The 16,350-nt window shown below is 47.4% G+C and overlaps 1 protein-coding gene across 2 annotated transcripts in view; it reads right to left on the reverse strand.

Moving 5' to 3' along the window:
* Nucleotides 1-2,259: 2,259 nt before the first annotated feature.
* SEC31B (SEC31 homolog B, COPII coat complex component) overlaps nucleotides 2,260-16,350 on the reverse strand; it is a 29,792-nt gene continuing 15,701 nt past the window's right edge. For both annotated transcript variants that reach the window (XM_023743241.1, XM_023743240.1), the window contains exons 11-25: nucleotides 14,521-14,595; nucleotides 14,177-14,275; nucleotides 13,728-13,824; nucleotides 13,071-13,249; nucleotides 12,731-12,857; nucleotides 12,212-12,357; nucleotides 11,091-11,264; nucleotides 9,231-9,392; nucleotides 6,281-6,458; nucleotides 5,562-5,876; nucleotides 5,243-5,301; nucleotides 4,789-4,935; nucleotides 4,166-4,276; nucleotides 3,627-3,698; nucleotides 2,260-3,394 (exon numbers count right to left, since the gene is read on the reverse strand). In XM_023743241.1, the coding sequence (XP_023599009.1) occupies nucleotides 3,215-3,394; nucleotides 3,627-3,698; nucleotides 4,166-4,276; nucleotides 4,789-4,935; nucleotides 5,243-5,301; nucleotides 5,562-5,876; nucleotides 6,281-6,458; nucleotides 9,231-9,392; nucleotides 11,091-11,264; nucleotides 12,212-12,357; nucleotides 12,731-12,857; nucleotides 13,071-13,249; nucleotides 13,728-13,824; nucleotides 14,177-14,275; nucleotides 14,521-14,595 (2,121 nt within the window). In that variant the 3' untranslated portion in view covers nucleotides 2,260-3,214. The remainder of the gene's footprint in view (nucleotides 3,395-3,626; nucleotides 3,699-4,165; nucleotides 4,277-4,788; nucleotides 4,936-5,242; nucleotides 5,302-5,561; nucleotides 5,877-6,280; nucleotides 6,459-9,230; nucleotides 9,393-11,090; nucleotides 11,265-12,211; nucleotides 12,358-12,730; nucleotides 12,858-13,070; nucleotides 13,250-13,727; nucleotides 13,825-14,176; nucleotides 14,276-14,520; nucleotides 14,596-16,350) is intronic.

A 16,350-nucleotide genomic window follows, 5' to 3' on the forward strand; every position in this document is an offset into this window, starting at 1 on the left:
GCAGGAGAAAGCACAGAGATGGTGTGATCCCAAGTAGGTAACAGGGGCCAAGGCTCTAGGGGACAACCTGTGAGTGTAAGGGCTCCCATATTCCAAACTGAGACAGTGGCCAGATCAGACCCCAAGGCCCTGGCCTCATTCCTATACCTCTTCTGGTCCTAACACTTATGAGAAGAGCGGTTCTCCCTCCTTCCTTAGAGGGGACACACTTCCCTTCAGGGTTCCCTAGTGCTGTATTCCCAGCTCCACCAGCAAAATGCCTTTGCTTCTTCCCTCAGCTTTGATCTGGGTCTCTTGAGTTTCCCAACTTGCCCTTCTTCCTTCATCAAGCAGCAGCATATACCAACCTGCCGTCCCACGTGGCGGAGTATTTGATAGTGTACAGTAAGAAACCTGGCAAGGCAACTACAAAATCTAAAAAAGCATGATGTTGTAAAGGAAAGCTGCATTCTCCAGGGGAGTCTCTCGGCATAAAAGTAGGAGAACTTTTGTGTTTCATAATTGATAACTTCAGGTCAATACTCAAAACATGTCATACTGCCAGGAAGTTCTTTCACAGGTTGTTTGTATTCCCAAATGGATATATTTGATACCAGATACATTCAAGTTCTATAAAGAAAACATTGCTGAGTTACCTTACATTTGTATCGCTTCTCTCCCCGCCCCCCGCTACACACACACTTCTTGCATTATCCATTCATTCATCAACAAACACCAGAGTGGTAAACACTACATTGCTCTCCCTGCATCATGGAGTTTAGATTCTCTCTTAGACTCAATCACCAGGGCTGTGTTCCCCTTACAAACGTGGACAACTCCAGAATGGCTGCTTGGGAAAACACCTTCCAGTCAGCTAGTCAAACCTTCTGTTTTATAGATTTAAGCTGACGCTGAGAACGCTGTCTGGCTTGTTCCATCAGCTAGTAAGTTACCATGGGGTGGGTAGTGAAGCCCAGGCCCCTTCTCTCTTGTGTGCTCTTTAGGACAGAAACAGAGGGAGGTCCTGAGAAGTGACAAGGGCTCTGGCGGTGGGGGGTGGAGGTGGTGTAAAACACTGTCTCCTTCCTGTCCCTGGCCCGAAAGCCTACACACAGGCAGGGCTTTCTTTCCTTGAAAAGAATCTGAGCCTCAATTGGCCTTAGCAGCAGGTTAGGGCAGAGACAGAGACAGGGTCACGCTCAGCGCTGGTGGTGCTGGTGGTGGTGGGAGGGGAGGGCAGGACAGGGCACTCGCCTATTGTGGGTCTGGATTGGATGCTTCCACTCATTCATTTCCTTTTAATTAACCCGCATTCCTGGAGGAGAAATATTTATGTTGGCTCCCATAGAGGCAATCCACAGACTGGAAAGAAGGGGGAAGAAAGCCTGCCTTAGCAAAACAATACCTCTAAAGAGCTCAAGAAGAGAAAATAAGAGAACAAAATGCCATTAAAATAGCTTTCTACCCCCACTGGAGTCAATGAAAACTTCATTTCACATGCTAATCCCCCACTCCGCCCCCTTCTCTTCTCACAACACCTCTTCCGAAAGTGTTTGGGAAAAGTCCTCGCAGTCAGTACACAGCTCCCTGCAGCTCAGACTTCTCCTTGTGTTAGTTCAGGGCCCCAAGTGGGGCTCTCGCTCCAACAGTGGCTCCCTCCCCCTCCCTCTTTAATTTAAACAAAGACCTCGGAGTTCATCAACCTCCCACTGAAATTCACAGCTGCTGAACAAACTAATCCCCTCTCCCGGCCTTTCTTCCCTTCAATGGGCTCTTGGCTTCAAAGACACTTTGGGAAAGAACTTTGCTGGGGCTCACACTGCTTCATCAATAGAAGTTAGTGCAAGTATTATCTGAAGAGCAAGTGGCTTTACAAACAAATACTGCCTAACAATCCCTTCCTCCCAAACACACACATCTAGCCCGCAGACATGATGGGATCTACAACAGGATTAGAGATAGTCCCCCCTGGCTTCACACCCAGTCCCTTTGTGCAGCTGAGCTCAGCCCTGAAGTGGTGTGGGGAAAACCCTGGAGCTGATGGTCAGGCACGGATGGAGATACACACATGCACACATGTGCGCGCGCGCACACACACAGCAGAGTGGCCACAAATGCTGCAAGGAGAGTATTTCAGCGACACCTCCTTTCTTCAACTCTCTTGATTCCCCAGCTGACCCAAAGCCTCTCCCCTGCTTTATTGAGGTGCAGGAACAGAGGACCAGGAAGAGAGGTAAGAACAAAATAGGACCCAGGAGACAATTATTGGGAGATGACGGAGGAAACCAAATCAAGGCAGCTTTATTGCACCTTAAGTACATCAGTGGTTCAAATGCAGCATCCGACCATGGATGTGCAGCCAGAGAAGGCAGCCCCGAGACATGTGGAGGCTGAGGGAGAGAGGGCCTCCCACCCTCGAGGAGCAGTGCTAAAAACAGAGGGTTTTGTTAATATGGCTCCTATTCCAGAGCTGGGCTCATACAGAATGAATGGTCTAGCCCTCCTTGGACCAGGGCTCAGACAGGTCAAGTGAGGGGCCATTTCCCATAGGTGGTGGTCCCTCTGCTTCTATCTCAAGGCCAAGATAGCTCCCAGCAAAAGGCGGTGCACCCCTTCCACCTAACTTCATCCACCCTGACTAATGCTGGCAGATGAGATGTTCCTTTAGAAAAGGGCCAACGTTCCTTCTCTTGGTTCTGCTCAGCACCCATCCCTCATGTCTATGACTTGTTCAGAGGATGAATAGCCAACTCTACTCCAGCCACTGGGGCTTAGAGAAATACGGACCTGGGAGTATGAAGTCAGAGGCCAGGAGAAGGTAAGATTAGGCTCATAACCCACAGAAGGAGAAAAACAAAAGACCCAAAAGATGGGTACAGCAGAGGTAGACTTGGATCCTGCTCATCCTCTTAGAAGCCACTTAAACAGAACATCCCTGGGGAGAAGATACCCTGCCCCACGTCCTGCCCCAGAGAACAGTATTAGGGGAAGAACAGAATTGGCCCTATGCTCTGCCTCAGAGGCTGAGCAAGCCTTGGACAGATCGAGGGCCAGGCACACAGGATAGAAAGCAGGCACTCTGCCAGTTTGGAGCCAAGCCTACAGCATCATATACCCGGCAACAAGAATGAGGGCTGGGAAACACAAACAGAATCTATTCTGAAATTCCCTTTTCCGCAGGGAGAACAGTTAAGTAACAGCAGCAGTGACCTCCTGGTAAGAGAGGCTGCCTGGCTTAGACGTGCAGCTTATGAGCAATGGTGAGGACAGCCTTCAGGATGGGCATGAAGCTGGAGACCTCGCTGAAGCGGCTGCAGCCCACCACTTGGGCATGCACTGCAAGGCCCTGCTCAAAGCTTCCTGTGTCCACACATCGGGCAACCTCGTGGAGCCCAGCCAGGACTTGAGGCGAGAGCTGTGGAGGGATTGGCCCTTCGGTTAGTAAGCCCACACCAGCCCCTACCCTGGCGGCCTGGAAAGGATAAGAGAGGACTGAATTCTGGAGCACAGTCCAGGCAATGTGGATGTATTTTGTGGGAACCCAGGTCAGTGAGACTGAAGGGGAGAGGACAGAGGACACTTGAGTTCCCTTTGGCCCTGGGTGATGGTGGAAGGGCAGGAGGCAGAGGAGCACTAAGTGTACTTACTGTCCCCTCACAGAGCTTCTCATACAGACATTCTAGGCGTTGGGCTGCCTCATCCAGCTTCCGCTTTGTCTTCTACAGGGAGGAAAATGGATTCTGATTCTAGCCCCTAAACCTCACACTACACAGGACTATAAAGAATCACAGTAGATTAGAGCCAGAATGGCTAAAGGCTACTTCTTTCATTTTGAAGGAGGAAATGGAAGCCCAAAGAGGGTAAGTGACTTGCTCAAGCTGACACAGCCAGTGAATGCATGGCAAGCTTCCTTACTCCTGGTTTCACTCTCGTTTGTGTACTTCCTGCTGCCTTTCCAAGGGTTTAGTCCCGATGCTACTGGGTCTTGCTGCCAAGGAGCTGGACTTCAGACCAGACAAGTGTCCGCGCCCCCCCCCCCCATCCCCTGCATGGAGATCAAATAAGCATACGATGTCAAGGGACAGTGAGAAAAGAGCTGATCACACAAAGAACTGCTCTAGAGCTCAGGGGTCCTGGAACCAGCTAAGGGTATGAGGAGGGCATTGTGGGGAAGGTTCAGACTTACTAAGTCAGTGGCAGCCTGGGAGCAACGTTGTAGAAGTGCTTCAAAGCTGGTTTTCAAGGACTGATGCTCTGGGGGCAGCTCCTTCCTGTACACCTTCTCTGGTGGCCATTGCTGAGGAAGAAGCGGAGAGAGGACAGATGGGCAAGCTGTCTTTCCCGTAGCTTCCCTAAGGTCTAGTCCTCAGTGACTCGGCACCACACTGTCTCACTGGAGCACAGTAGAGTTGGGTAGGGGTACCCTCTACAGTAAGGACATTTGGTGCCTGTCCCTCCCCATTCCCCAGCTCATAGTCTGACTCTACCTTTGGGAATGAGGCCCATCTACCAAGCCCCTGCTTTCCTTTTCCTTTTTTAAAAAAGATTTTTAAAATTAATTTTTAGAGAGAGAGGATGGGAGAGGTAAAGAAACATCAATGTGATAGTGGAACATCGATTGGCTGCCTCCTGCATGCCCCCTACTGGGGATCGAGCCCACAACTGGGCATGTGCCCTGATCAGGAATCGAGCTGGCAACCTTTTGGTGCACGGGATGATGCCCAACCAACTGAGCCGCACCGGCCAGGGCACTCCCTGCTTTTCTATACCCAAGGAGGGCTGGAAGAAGGGAGGGGAACACGTCGTCACCTGCAGGCCGAGTTCTCCTGGTGCTCCAGGGGGAGCATGACCCACACCAGGGACAGGGGGCCGTGAGGAAAGGACCCCTCGGGGCTCAGAGGCGAGATTCATAACTGGAGCAGTAATTGGTGCTGTGGACATAAATGTCTCTGGCAACTAAAGAGAGAGAAAGAGAGGCACCTGAGTCTAAGCTGAGAGACTCCCTAGGCCTTCATGTGAGAGAGTGGTAGAAATTATGAGTGAACAGTGGACAGAATAGGGAGTGGGAAACCAGGAAGTGGGAAGACTGGTGTACAATGTAAGCAGGAAAGAGGAGGGGGCTGAGGGAAGAAGAGTGAGTGGGAAAAGACAGGGCAGAATGCATGCCTGAGAATGGGAAGGACTGGGCTGAATTCTGTAAGGAACTAAAATGTGGGTCGCTCCCTGGTAAATGTATGAGGGGTGGGTAAGGAGGTGCACTGACCTGTCTCCTCTGGAGGTTTGCCCTGGGAGCTGGAGCATTTTTTAAGGAATCTTGAGGTCCTGTATAATACACAGACAGAAGTATTTCAGGGCATGATCAGGAACATTGGAAATTTTTAGTCTGAAGACCATCAAAATGATTTTAGTTGGAGTCCACCTCACCTCCCTCTGAAGACCAGTTATACTCTCAGTTGACATGCTCCACCAAAGGAGCCCCAGTTCATTGGTTTGAGGAAGAGATTCCTAAGGTGGTAGTGGGAGGGGTGGAGAGGGGAGGGAGGCAATGGCTGAGAAAAAGAAAGCCATGGAAGAAGACTGACCTGGGTGAGGAGTCAAGATGCCAGTGGTTTGAATGGTGCTAGAGCATGGAGCGCCTGGTCCTCCTGGAGGGTGTGCTGCAGGGAAGCTGACAGGAGGGCCTGGGGGCTGGGAGCTCACAGGGCTGAGAACTGGTGGTCTCATCGGAAGGAAAGGAAGCAGTCGAGCAGTCTCAGGCAGGGGGGCAGAGTCAGGCTGCATGATGCCTGAGGGTGCCATGGGTGGAGGGGGACCAGGAAGAGGCCATGTTCCAGGGAATCCCATGAGGTTAGGAGCTTGCACCCTTTGCCCTCTTAACAGCTGTGGCTGAGATAAAGCTGAAGTGCAACAGAATTTCAATTTGAGAGAGACTCAGAGCACATGAGGGGAGACTAGGCAGCAACAATAATTTTTTAAAACAATAATAACAAAAATGATTAATACTCATGCATATGGATATCTACCATGTACAAAGTACTGTTGACTGTATTCCTTATTAGACCCTCAAAACAATCCTGTGGGGTTGAAACGAACAACGTAACAACTACTCTTACTCTTCAAAAGAAACAGTATATTGCTAAGCATATTGCCCACAGGTACAAAGCCAGTAAGTGACAGTACTGGGAATTCTGACTTCAAATTCCAAGCTCCTCTCACTATATAGACACACAACCTCTCAAATCCACGCTGACCATGCCAATTGTTTTCTTCTATGTTCTACCCAGACGGATCACTCACTCACCAGGCATTACCCCAGGGCCCTGGGGCAAAGGCTGGGCAATCTGGGGCTCAGGTACCCTGTAGTCTCTTATATTCTGCATTCTGGAGCCTTGATAAGGGCCAGAATGGGAAGGTGCCAAGGGCATCACTAGTGATGACTGGGGTGTGAAAATCCTTGGCCTTGTAGATGGAGTGGGAACCTGTGAAGAGAATAAAAGGGGGAAAAAGGTAAGTAACTGAAAAACAGAAAACTATAGAAAAAAATAAACAAAAAGCTAGTTCTTAAAAAAAATCAACAACATTGATAAATCTCTATAAAAACCAACAATGATAAGGAGCAAAGACACAAGTCATCAAGATCAGGAATGACTGATCCTGAAGGCTTCAAATTATACTACAAAGTGACAATAATCAAAACAGTATGGTATTGGCCATAAAACAGACACACAGACCAATGAAGCAGAATTGAGAACCAAGAAATAAACTCACAACTATATGGGCAAATAATTTTTTACATAGACAAGCTTTTTCTAACATTTATGTGGGAAGGGCAAGGTTCTAGAATACCCAAGAAATTTTGAAAAAAAAAAAGTGGGGGAGTTATTCTTCCTCATGTCAAGGCATACTACATAGAGGTAGTAATCAAGAAAGTGGTATTGGTAGCAGGATAAACTCATAGATCAATGGAACAGAACAGAGAACTAAGAAATAAATCTATATGAATATGCCCAATGAATTTTTGACAAAGGAGCAAAATAAATTCAATGGAGGAGGGACAGTTTTTTCTGTAAATGGAAATCCACTGGCAAGAAAATGAAGCTTAACCTAAATTTCACACCTTTAATAAAAATCAACTCAAAGTAACATGGACTTAAATGTAAAATTATAAAACTTCTAGAAAGAACATAGGAGAAAATTTGGGGGACCTTGGACTAGGCAAAGAGTTCTTAGTCTTGACACAAAAAGCAAGATCCATAGAAGAAAAACAATAAATTGAACTCTATAAAATTAAAAACTTTTGCTTTGTGAAGGATCCTATTAAAAAGATGAAAAGACAAGTTCTTACATAGTTATACACACACACACACACACACACACACACTCACACACGAGTACATATAAAACTGGTGAAATATCAAATCTGTATCTATGGATTGTACTAATGTCAGTTTCTTGGTTTTGTTGTTGCACTGTGGTTGTTGTGGGATGTTGGCGTGGGGTGGGGTGGGGGTGGGGGTTTGAGATCCATGAGACTTCCCAGTTCATTCCTATGTGACTTCTGCCTAATACCTCTATTTACAATCTCATTGGATTTTGTTCTCCAGCCCCTCCAGTAGGCTCCTGGCATCGTAAGTTAACAGCACCCTATCCATCTGGCCTGAAACTAGGAGCCAGTCCCCCCACTTCACACACTCCTCTTAACTATCATTAATTTCTGTTAATTCTATGTACTAAATATCTCAAATCCAACCTCACTCTCTAGCTTTAGATTATTTCATGTCCTCATCGTTTCTTTCTATATATAAGCCTCCTGCCTCTAGCTTTGCCCTTCCTGAACACAGAGCTAGTTATTGCCCTGCATAAGACTATTCAATAGCTCCTGACTGCTATCAACTTCAGAGTCAAGTCTAAGCTCTTTAGTTCAGACTGTCAGGTCCTTCCTGATATAACTGCTGTTACCCCAGCTTCATCTAAGCCTACTCCACTGCCACAAAGACCTGTTTTGCAATGTCACTAAAATATTAGTAGTTCATCATATGGGCACTGCTCACTCTCTTTTCAATGCTTTTGTACATGCTGTTCCCACTGCCTAAAATAGCCTTCACCTAACTCTTCCTTTGCCTAAATAACTTTTAATCTTCAAGACTGAGATCAAACAGCTGTGACCAGTGTGTTAAGTGGTCAGAGCATTGACCTCCATGGTTATAGTGCTGGCTCACTCACTGAAGGGTCTTGGGTTCAATTCCCAGTCAAGGGCACATAAGTGGGTTGCAGGTTCAATCTTCGGCCCAGGTCAGGTGTGTGTGAGAGGCAACCAACCAATATGTCTCTCGCACATCGCTGTTTCTACCCCCACTTCCACTCTTTCTAAAAATTAATGGGGAGCCCTAGCCAGTTTTGCTCAGTGGATAGAGCACCAGCCTGTGGAGTGAAGGGTCCTGGCTTCGATTCCAGTCAAGGGCACATGCCTGGGTTGCAAGCTCAATCCCCAGTGTAGGGTATGCAGGAGGCAGCCAATCAATGACTCTCTCATCATTGATGTTTCTGTCTCTCTCCCTTCCTCTCTGAAATCAATAAAAATATATTTTAAAAAAATAAAAAGTTAATGGGGAAAAATATACTCAGGTGAGGATTAACAACAAAAAAGACTGAGATCAAACATCATACTCATTCTGAAATATTCCCTAAACTTCCCATCCCCCACAGAGTAAATTGCTTTCTTCTGTGTGATCTCATGGCACCTTATCATACCCCAATTATGGCATTTACAAATTTTACTTATTTTTTTACATATCTATCTTTCCACTAGACCAGTGGTTCTCAACCTTGGCTGCACATTATAATCACCTGGAAATCTTTTTAAAATCCTGATTTCTGGGCCTCATCCTCAGGAAATTCTGTTTCTTTGTTACTAATGTTGTGGCCCCACCCCATAACAAAGAAACAGAATTTACAGAGGATGAGGCCCAGAAATCAGGATTTTAAAAAGATTCCCAGGTGATTCTAATGTGCAGCCAAGCTTGAGAACCACTGCACTAGACTATAAGCTAATTAAGGGCAAGGATCATGACTTGTGCACCTTTCTGAGAGCCAAGCAATTGTTCAATAAATAGTTATTAGAAAAATAACTGAATCTGTGCTTTATGAAGTCAAGAATTTTCATCATTTCTGTTCACTAATATATTCCGAGTGCCTAACACTTGGTAGACATTAACTGGTATTTTTGAATGAATGAACAAACAAGGTGTTACCTGGTGAGAAGGCTGGAATCCCAATTTGCAAGATAACATCTCTTTAGAGTGGGGAGTAGCTCCGACAATGACTCGGGGAAAGGGGAAAGGAGGAGACTGTTGGCCCAAGACATCAGCACCCTGGGCATGAAAAAGCCGATCTCTCAGCTGCTGAATTGGTGGCTATAAAGTCATAATAATGAAGAACTGAGTTAAGTAAAATTAAAACAAGCAAACATCCTCTCTTACAAGCCTAGCCCCATATAGCATTCAAACCTCAGCTGACTCTCAACATTCTAGCCCAGCCCTGGGCAAACTACGGCCCGCGGGCCAGATCCTGCCCGTTTGAAATGAATAAAACTAAAAAAAAAAAAAGACTGTACCCTTTTATGTAATGATGTTTACTTTGAATTTATATTAGTTCACACAAACACTCCATCCATGCTTTTGTTCCGGCCCTCCGGTCCAGTTTAAGAACCCATTGTGGCCCTCGAGTCAAAAAGTTTGCCCACCCCTGTCTAGCCACTTTAGATGACTCAAAGATAGCTCCAATCCTTGCCAAGGCTCCCTCCTTGCCTTTTTTTTTTTGCCTAGATCACCCTATATCTACTTCTCTTTGAAGGTCCAGCTCAACAATTTTAATCACTCAGTGTGGAGAGCGGCTACAGTGTTTGGACAGGTTCAAGCCTCGAACTAATGAGAGCGCCCGGTCCTCTCGTGGCAAAGCCACTACAAGTCCCAGCTTGGAGGGCAAAGCCCTCCCAGCACAATTATAGCCAAAGGCTATAGCTGTAGGCTTGACCTTATGGTCCGAACCTGTGGTCCCGGGTGGCTAAGTGATACAGGCTGTGGGAGGTACAGCAAGTGCTGCCAAAACAAAGCTTGATAGAGTTCAGGTGCATGTAACTGAATAGATTCGAAACCGAGAGAACATTGTAAACATCCTGACCATGCCCTTACTTTGCCTAGGGAATCTGGCTATAAAATAAAGACTCGGCTTGCAGGTTGTGGCATTGTCTCTCCATCCGAGAGCAGTGTCCCACCTAGGCCCAGCTTTATTCTCTTGTCTTCTTTAATTCTTCACCCCCTTCTCCCCCACCTCAGGTTCACCCCTGGCAGTGCTGAATGCAGCACAACTCAGAAGCCTTCCTTGACTTCTGCAGGCAAAAACCAGCCCCTTCCCTGGAGTCCCACAGTGCTTAGTATAAACTAATTCCCACCCCCAACCCCACCCCTACCCCCAAGGGATTGTGAGCTTCCTGAGGGACTAGTAGTCAGTGATGGCAAACCTTTTGAGCTCGGCATGTCAGCATTTTGAAAACCGTAATTTAACTCTGGTGCCATGTCACATATAGAAATTTTTTGATATTTGCAACCATAGTAAAACAAAGATTTATATTTTTGATATTTATTTTATATATTTAAATGCCATTTAACAAAGAAAAATCAACCAAAAAAATGAGTCACGTGTCACCTCTGACACACGTGTCATAGGTTCGCCATCACTGGACTAGATCTTATTTATCCTGGGAGCTTCAGCATTTAGCATAGTGCCTAGAACCGTGGTCGGCAAACTGCGGCTCGTGAGCCACATGTGGCTCTTTGGCCCCTTGAGTGTGGCTCTTCCACAAAATACCATGTGGGGCGCACACGTACAGTGCGATTGAAACTTCATGGCCCATGCGCAGAAGTTGGTATTTTGTGGAAGAGCCGGTATTTTGTGGAAGAGCCACACTCAAGGGGCTAAAGAGCCGCATGTGGCTTGCGAGCTGCGGTTTGCCGAGCCGCAATTTGCCGACCACTGGCCTAGAACACTGAATTGCTCAGCCAGTGCTAGATGACTGAATTAAATGGTTTCTCTTTCCCCAAGACCCCACTCACCTGAGCACAGTCATTGGGTAGGTAGCTCATGGCAGTGGACAGGTTGCCCTGGGCTGCCAGGAGGTTGGCATACTGAGTGACCCTGTAGGTTGTGGCAGGGCCTGGGCTCACCCCATCAGGACCCCGCAGTCGTTCCAAGCTCCTGTTCAGAACCATTACCTTCTCCATCAGGTCCTAGAGGAACAAGGATGAGGGCAGTCAGCCCTCTTCAAAGCACATCCTGCTCTTAAGCCCAGGCAGCTCACCCAGGGACTTCCCACTATGGGAAGGAGGGCATCTGGCCATAGCCAGATGGAGACAGAAGGTGATGACATACAAGAGACATGACAGTTAAAGAAGTGCCACTTGGCCTCATCTCTCAAGCTCTTAGCACTGGGCTCAAGTGGGGCCATCGGGATCTTAGACTCTCGTACATCTCTGCCCATTTTCTTTGCTTTCTTTACACTTCCTGCTAGGCCAGTGGTCGGCAAACTCATTAGTCAACAGAGCCAAATATCAACAGTACAACGATTGAAATTTCTTTTGAGAGCCAAATTTTTTAAACTTAAACTATATAGGTAAGTACATTGTTATTAACTTAAGTAGGGTATTCCTAAGGCTTAGGAAGAGCCACACTCAAGGGGCCAAAGAGCCGCATGTGGCTTGCGAGCCGCAGTTTGCCGACCACGGTGCTAGGCCATCAGCAATTTCAGACTCAGTTATGCTACTGTTTTATGTATGACTTTGTCTCCCTGTGAGTCTGTGACCCCCATCTTCTCTGGTTGCCTGAAGAGTGTCTGGTACAATTTAGATCCACAGAATTTTTCATAGCAGTTAATAGGAGGCCCAGGCTCACAATTACTCAAATACTGAATAAACTTGTATAACCAAATCTGAAGTAGGAGAACATTTTGAAGATTAATACCTAAGTAGCTTCTGCTCAGTCTCCCTGACTGAGGAGGGGAGGAGGTGACAGCTCATCCTTGGGAGAAGGTCCCAGCCATTAAGGGCCCATTTTCCCTTATACCCTGACTCCAGTCTGGGTAACCAGAGGACTCGCTCTGATGTCCCTGCACATCCCTACCACTAGCCTCTCCTTAGGGTCTGTAATGAAGGGACCATGCCCTGCAGAGAAGGGGTACCTGTAGAGCCATGGGGGATGAAGCCTGGTGGCATTTTGCCCAGCACTCCACCAGCCTCTCCACACTCCCTGAGCACACATAACAGAGTCTGGCTTCGGAGGTGAGTGCCCTGTCGCCCTCCTGCTCCATTCGAGTACCCAGGATGTCTGCAGAGAGATGGAAACTTCTTTCATGTCACAGCTTCCCTTGGCTCCTCCTCCTTGCCCTATTTGGAAATGGGTGGTGGATCATGAGCTATGGGACAAGTAGCCACAGTGGCTTTGGATAACACTGAGGCTCACCCTGCTCTACAATGAAGGGCAAAGCTCTTGCTTCAAGAGGTGACAAGAAAAACAGGACAACAAATGAAAGTAGGGGCATGCACTATAGTCCTTGCCCCCCAGCTGAACCAGACCTTGGCTCTGATAACCTGGCCTGGCCTCCCAGAGCTCAGGCTGCTCTTCTGCCTCCTCCATCAGCATGTCCACTGACTCCACACTGAGGTCACACCACTCCATTCTAAAGCCTAGGGCCACCTACCACAGAGCTCAGGGAATGTCTCTGGCCCTGAGTATGTCAGCAGCAAAGCCAGTGCCTCTCTCCAGTTCTGCAGGCTACAGGAGCACACCATATCCTTCCAATTCTTCCGCACAACACAGGCTAGCAGCTGTAATGGGCAGGGAGGGAATTAGGTCATCAACCACTCATCCAGCACAGGCAGCAGGAGCAGACTTCCTGTTAGACCACGTACTAGGGGCTCGGGGTTAGAGTGGGAAAAGAGTTTGGCAGATCCTCTGAACACCAGTCCCAAAGTGTGGACATCCACCTCACAAAGTCCAAGAAATGCCCTCCTCTCCTCTCCTGCACAGTGGGCAGTTACCGAGGAGATTCTGGTTTTCTTCTTGGCCAAGTAGCGTTCCTGTGTTTGCTTCAGCAGATCTGCACCCCCAGCCTGGGCCAGGATAATGGCATCAGCAAAGCGCTCTTCTTTCAGACACAGCTCCACAGCAGGGCCCAGTTCACCGAGCAGGAGAGCCTGGCTCAGGAGTCCATCTGTGTCTGGGGACAGAGGCATCCCCTCCACGTTAACCTGCCCTCGAACCCTAGCTTCCCGTCACCTACAGAGCCCACAGCACGCCTCCTATGTCTGTATCATTCAGCTTCCCTAGCCCCAAACTCCCAAGTTTCATTCCTCAACAACAAAATATAGTGGGGTGTCCTGGTTACTCTCTAAGGAGAGAACCCAAGATGAGGAAGTAACTCATGTGGCAGTATCACAGGTGATGTCTGATTGCTCAGCAAGGACAGGGTCACAGTCCTTAAAGCAAGAACACAGAAGGATTGAGAAAATATCTTAGTAGAAAGGTTTCCATAGGAAAGACCCGTCCATGAAAATCAACAGCCAAAGAGTGCTCTAACCTGTAACAGAACCACCCAGTATTTGTGATGGTGGGAGGGAGGCAGGAGGCAAGGGACAAGAAAGCAATGTCCTCAAGTCTGAGAACTTTGAGCCCACCTACTCCCATGCAGAGGGTACCTTCTGTGATGGGGATCTCCCATGGAGTCATGTTCTGAGGGACCAGCTCATCAAAGAAAGCTGAGGAGGCAGAGACTTCTGTGGTGTGTTTGGAGACCTGAACAAGGAAGGACCAAGGTGGCTACTTAGGAAATGAACCCCGAAGACAGAGAGCTGGCTTAGTAGCTCTCTCTGGGAACAGTAATAAATTTGACCCTCAATGGGTAAAGCTAAAAGAAGAAGCAGGTAAGGTTTGGGAAGGGCTCATGTTCATGATTAAAACACAGATCCACTCCCAGCCCAAAAGCTTATGAACTCTGTGTCTCACTGACACAGAGGAAGGAGTCTGAAGACTTCTACAGAAGCTGAGCACTTCATGAGAGCAAAGCAAAGGGCCAGGAAGGGGGAAATGCCCTAAAAGCCGGTCTCCTGTGCTACTGCAGGTCTGGCTGGCTGGGCTCCTACCACACCTGGCTGCCGAAGGCCTGTTGTCTGGTACTGCTGAGGTTATCTCCCTTGGGCTGAGGGCTCTTACCCAGCCCTGAGTCTCTCTTCAACCACAAGGCCACCTGCAGGGAGAGACTTGTGAGTACCACTCTCCCAGCACAAGGTCAAACAAGCATTATGCTTTCTTTCCACCTCCAAACCCCACCAACTAAGATCCTTGAGCTATTTTCCTGGGAAACAGCCTAACTCCAGGAGGTTAAGTTTGTATATGCATTAGTGAAGCTCAGGAAGAGGCATTCTGAGATAGTTTCCACTGATAGGATTCTCTGCATATAAAGTACATGATTCTGATGTGAAAGCAGCTTACCTTCTTCTGAAGCTCATCTTTACTGTATCCTAATAGCTTTAGAAATTGCATTCTGGAGTCTTGCCCCAAGGTCACCTAAGGAACCACAGGACACAGAAGTTTCCATTATATGAATGTAAATAACCCTCTCCTGCTAAAACTGGACATCTGTGCCAGTGTACTCTCCAATATAGTTCTTTGTACTCTCCCTTTTTATCTCCTCAGATTTGATTCCTGCTGGGCTGTAGGCATAGTGTTAACAAAACCTTTTCCCTCTCTGCATGAAAAGTGAACCTTCAGTTGACTTCCTACATTTGTTACCTTGGTAACCTGATAATAGTAAAATATGAGCTATGTTTCTAGGCAACATTGCTTGTGATTGGTAAATTGCATTTGGACTGGAACTATATAGACTATAAATAATCGATGGGGGCACCATGTTCTAGGCTTCCCTGATTGCAAAGACTCTTGTAACTGAATAGATCCCTTGCAGAGACTCTAGAATAGGGGTCCTCAAACTTTTTAAACAGGGGGCCAGTTCACTGTCCCTCAGACCGTTGGAGGGCTGGACTATAGTTTAAAAAAGAAACTATGAACAAATTCCTATGCACACTGCACATATCTTATTTTGAAGTAAAAAAACAAAACGGGAACAAATACAATATTTGTATTTGCATGTGGCCTGCGGGCCGTAGTTTGAGGACCCCTGCTCTAGAAGCTACACTTTTGGAGTTGGTACAAGAGATATTGGCTCTTGAGGGCTTGAGACTTCTAAGCCAGGACAACTTACATACCTGCCTGGTGGACATCTTAACTCCTTGCACCTGCACTACCTTCTGGGGCGCTGAAGAGAACTCTGCACTGCTGCATGGATGCTGCAAGAACGCCCCAGGAGGGAACACCTGATGCTGCCCTGCTGACAGCTGTGGTTTCTATCTCACATCTTTCTGAGATGATACCAAGTGAGTCTTCTGAGTCTAAATGTCAGGCTGAGAAGACTCCTGCTGGAAGGTGCATGGATATAGTAAACAAAGTCAGTTTACCCACTCAGTGTACCAGATACTGAGGGCCAAGCCTTCCTGAAGCCATACCCTAACCTGGGTTCGCTGGTCTGGGCCCTTCATTGATCCTATACTGAATCATGAATTCTGACCACCATTTTTTCCATAGCCTCTCAAGGCCCCTCCTTCTTCCATGCTCTTCCCTTGGAAAAGTTCATCTGCACTCAGCTTCAGGACCATTCTGATGGACAGCTCTTGGGTAGCTTTTCAACCAGTCTCCCCTCTGTCCTATGGACACCGCTGCTTGAGTAAATAAAGGCTGAACTCCTGACCACTCCCTCTATTCTCTTTCCCACCCCACCATTCCTGGAGTTATTATCTGTCTCCTGCTTATAACAAAAGCTCCCTCTCTCTTTTCTTCCCACATGTCTTCCAGCTTCACTCTATAGTTGATGAACTTTCTCAAATCCCTTTCTCCTTCCCAGATTCTGGGTGTCTATCTTCATTAAGTTCTATGTCTGAAGCACAGACCCACGTCCTTCTCAGATCCCCTGGAACAAGGCCCTGTCCTTACTGCATTCTTCTCTACAATCCCAAACATCTGAATAACCCTCTCACTGTCTGCCTGGTCAGTTATTTATCTTTCTTTCATTAGCCCTCTCCTCTCATTTGCTCACTTCCTTTGATCTATAGCACTCCTCCTGGTGTCATAAGGAACTTGAAGTTAAAGCAGTACTGCAACTGAAGCCATGCCTCCAGAAGAGCTGGGCTTGAGCCCTGAGTCCCACCACAATGACTTGCCTTGGGTTACTTGAAACAAACTCAAAGCCTTCTTATAATGATATATCCT

Source organism: Myotis lucifugus, unplaced genomic scaffold, assembly GCF_000147115.1.
Source record: "Myotis lucifugus unplaced genomic scaffold, Myoluc2.0 scaffold_381, whole genome shotgun sequence".
In the NCBI taxonomy this organism is placed as follows: Eukaryota; Metazoa; Chordata; class Mammalia; order Chiroptera; family Vespertilionidae; genus Myotis; species Myotis lucifugus.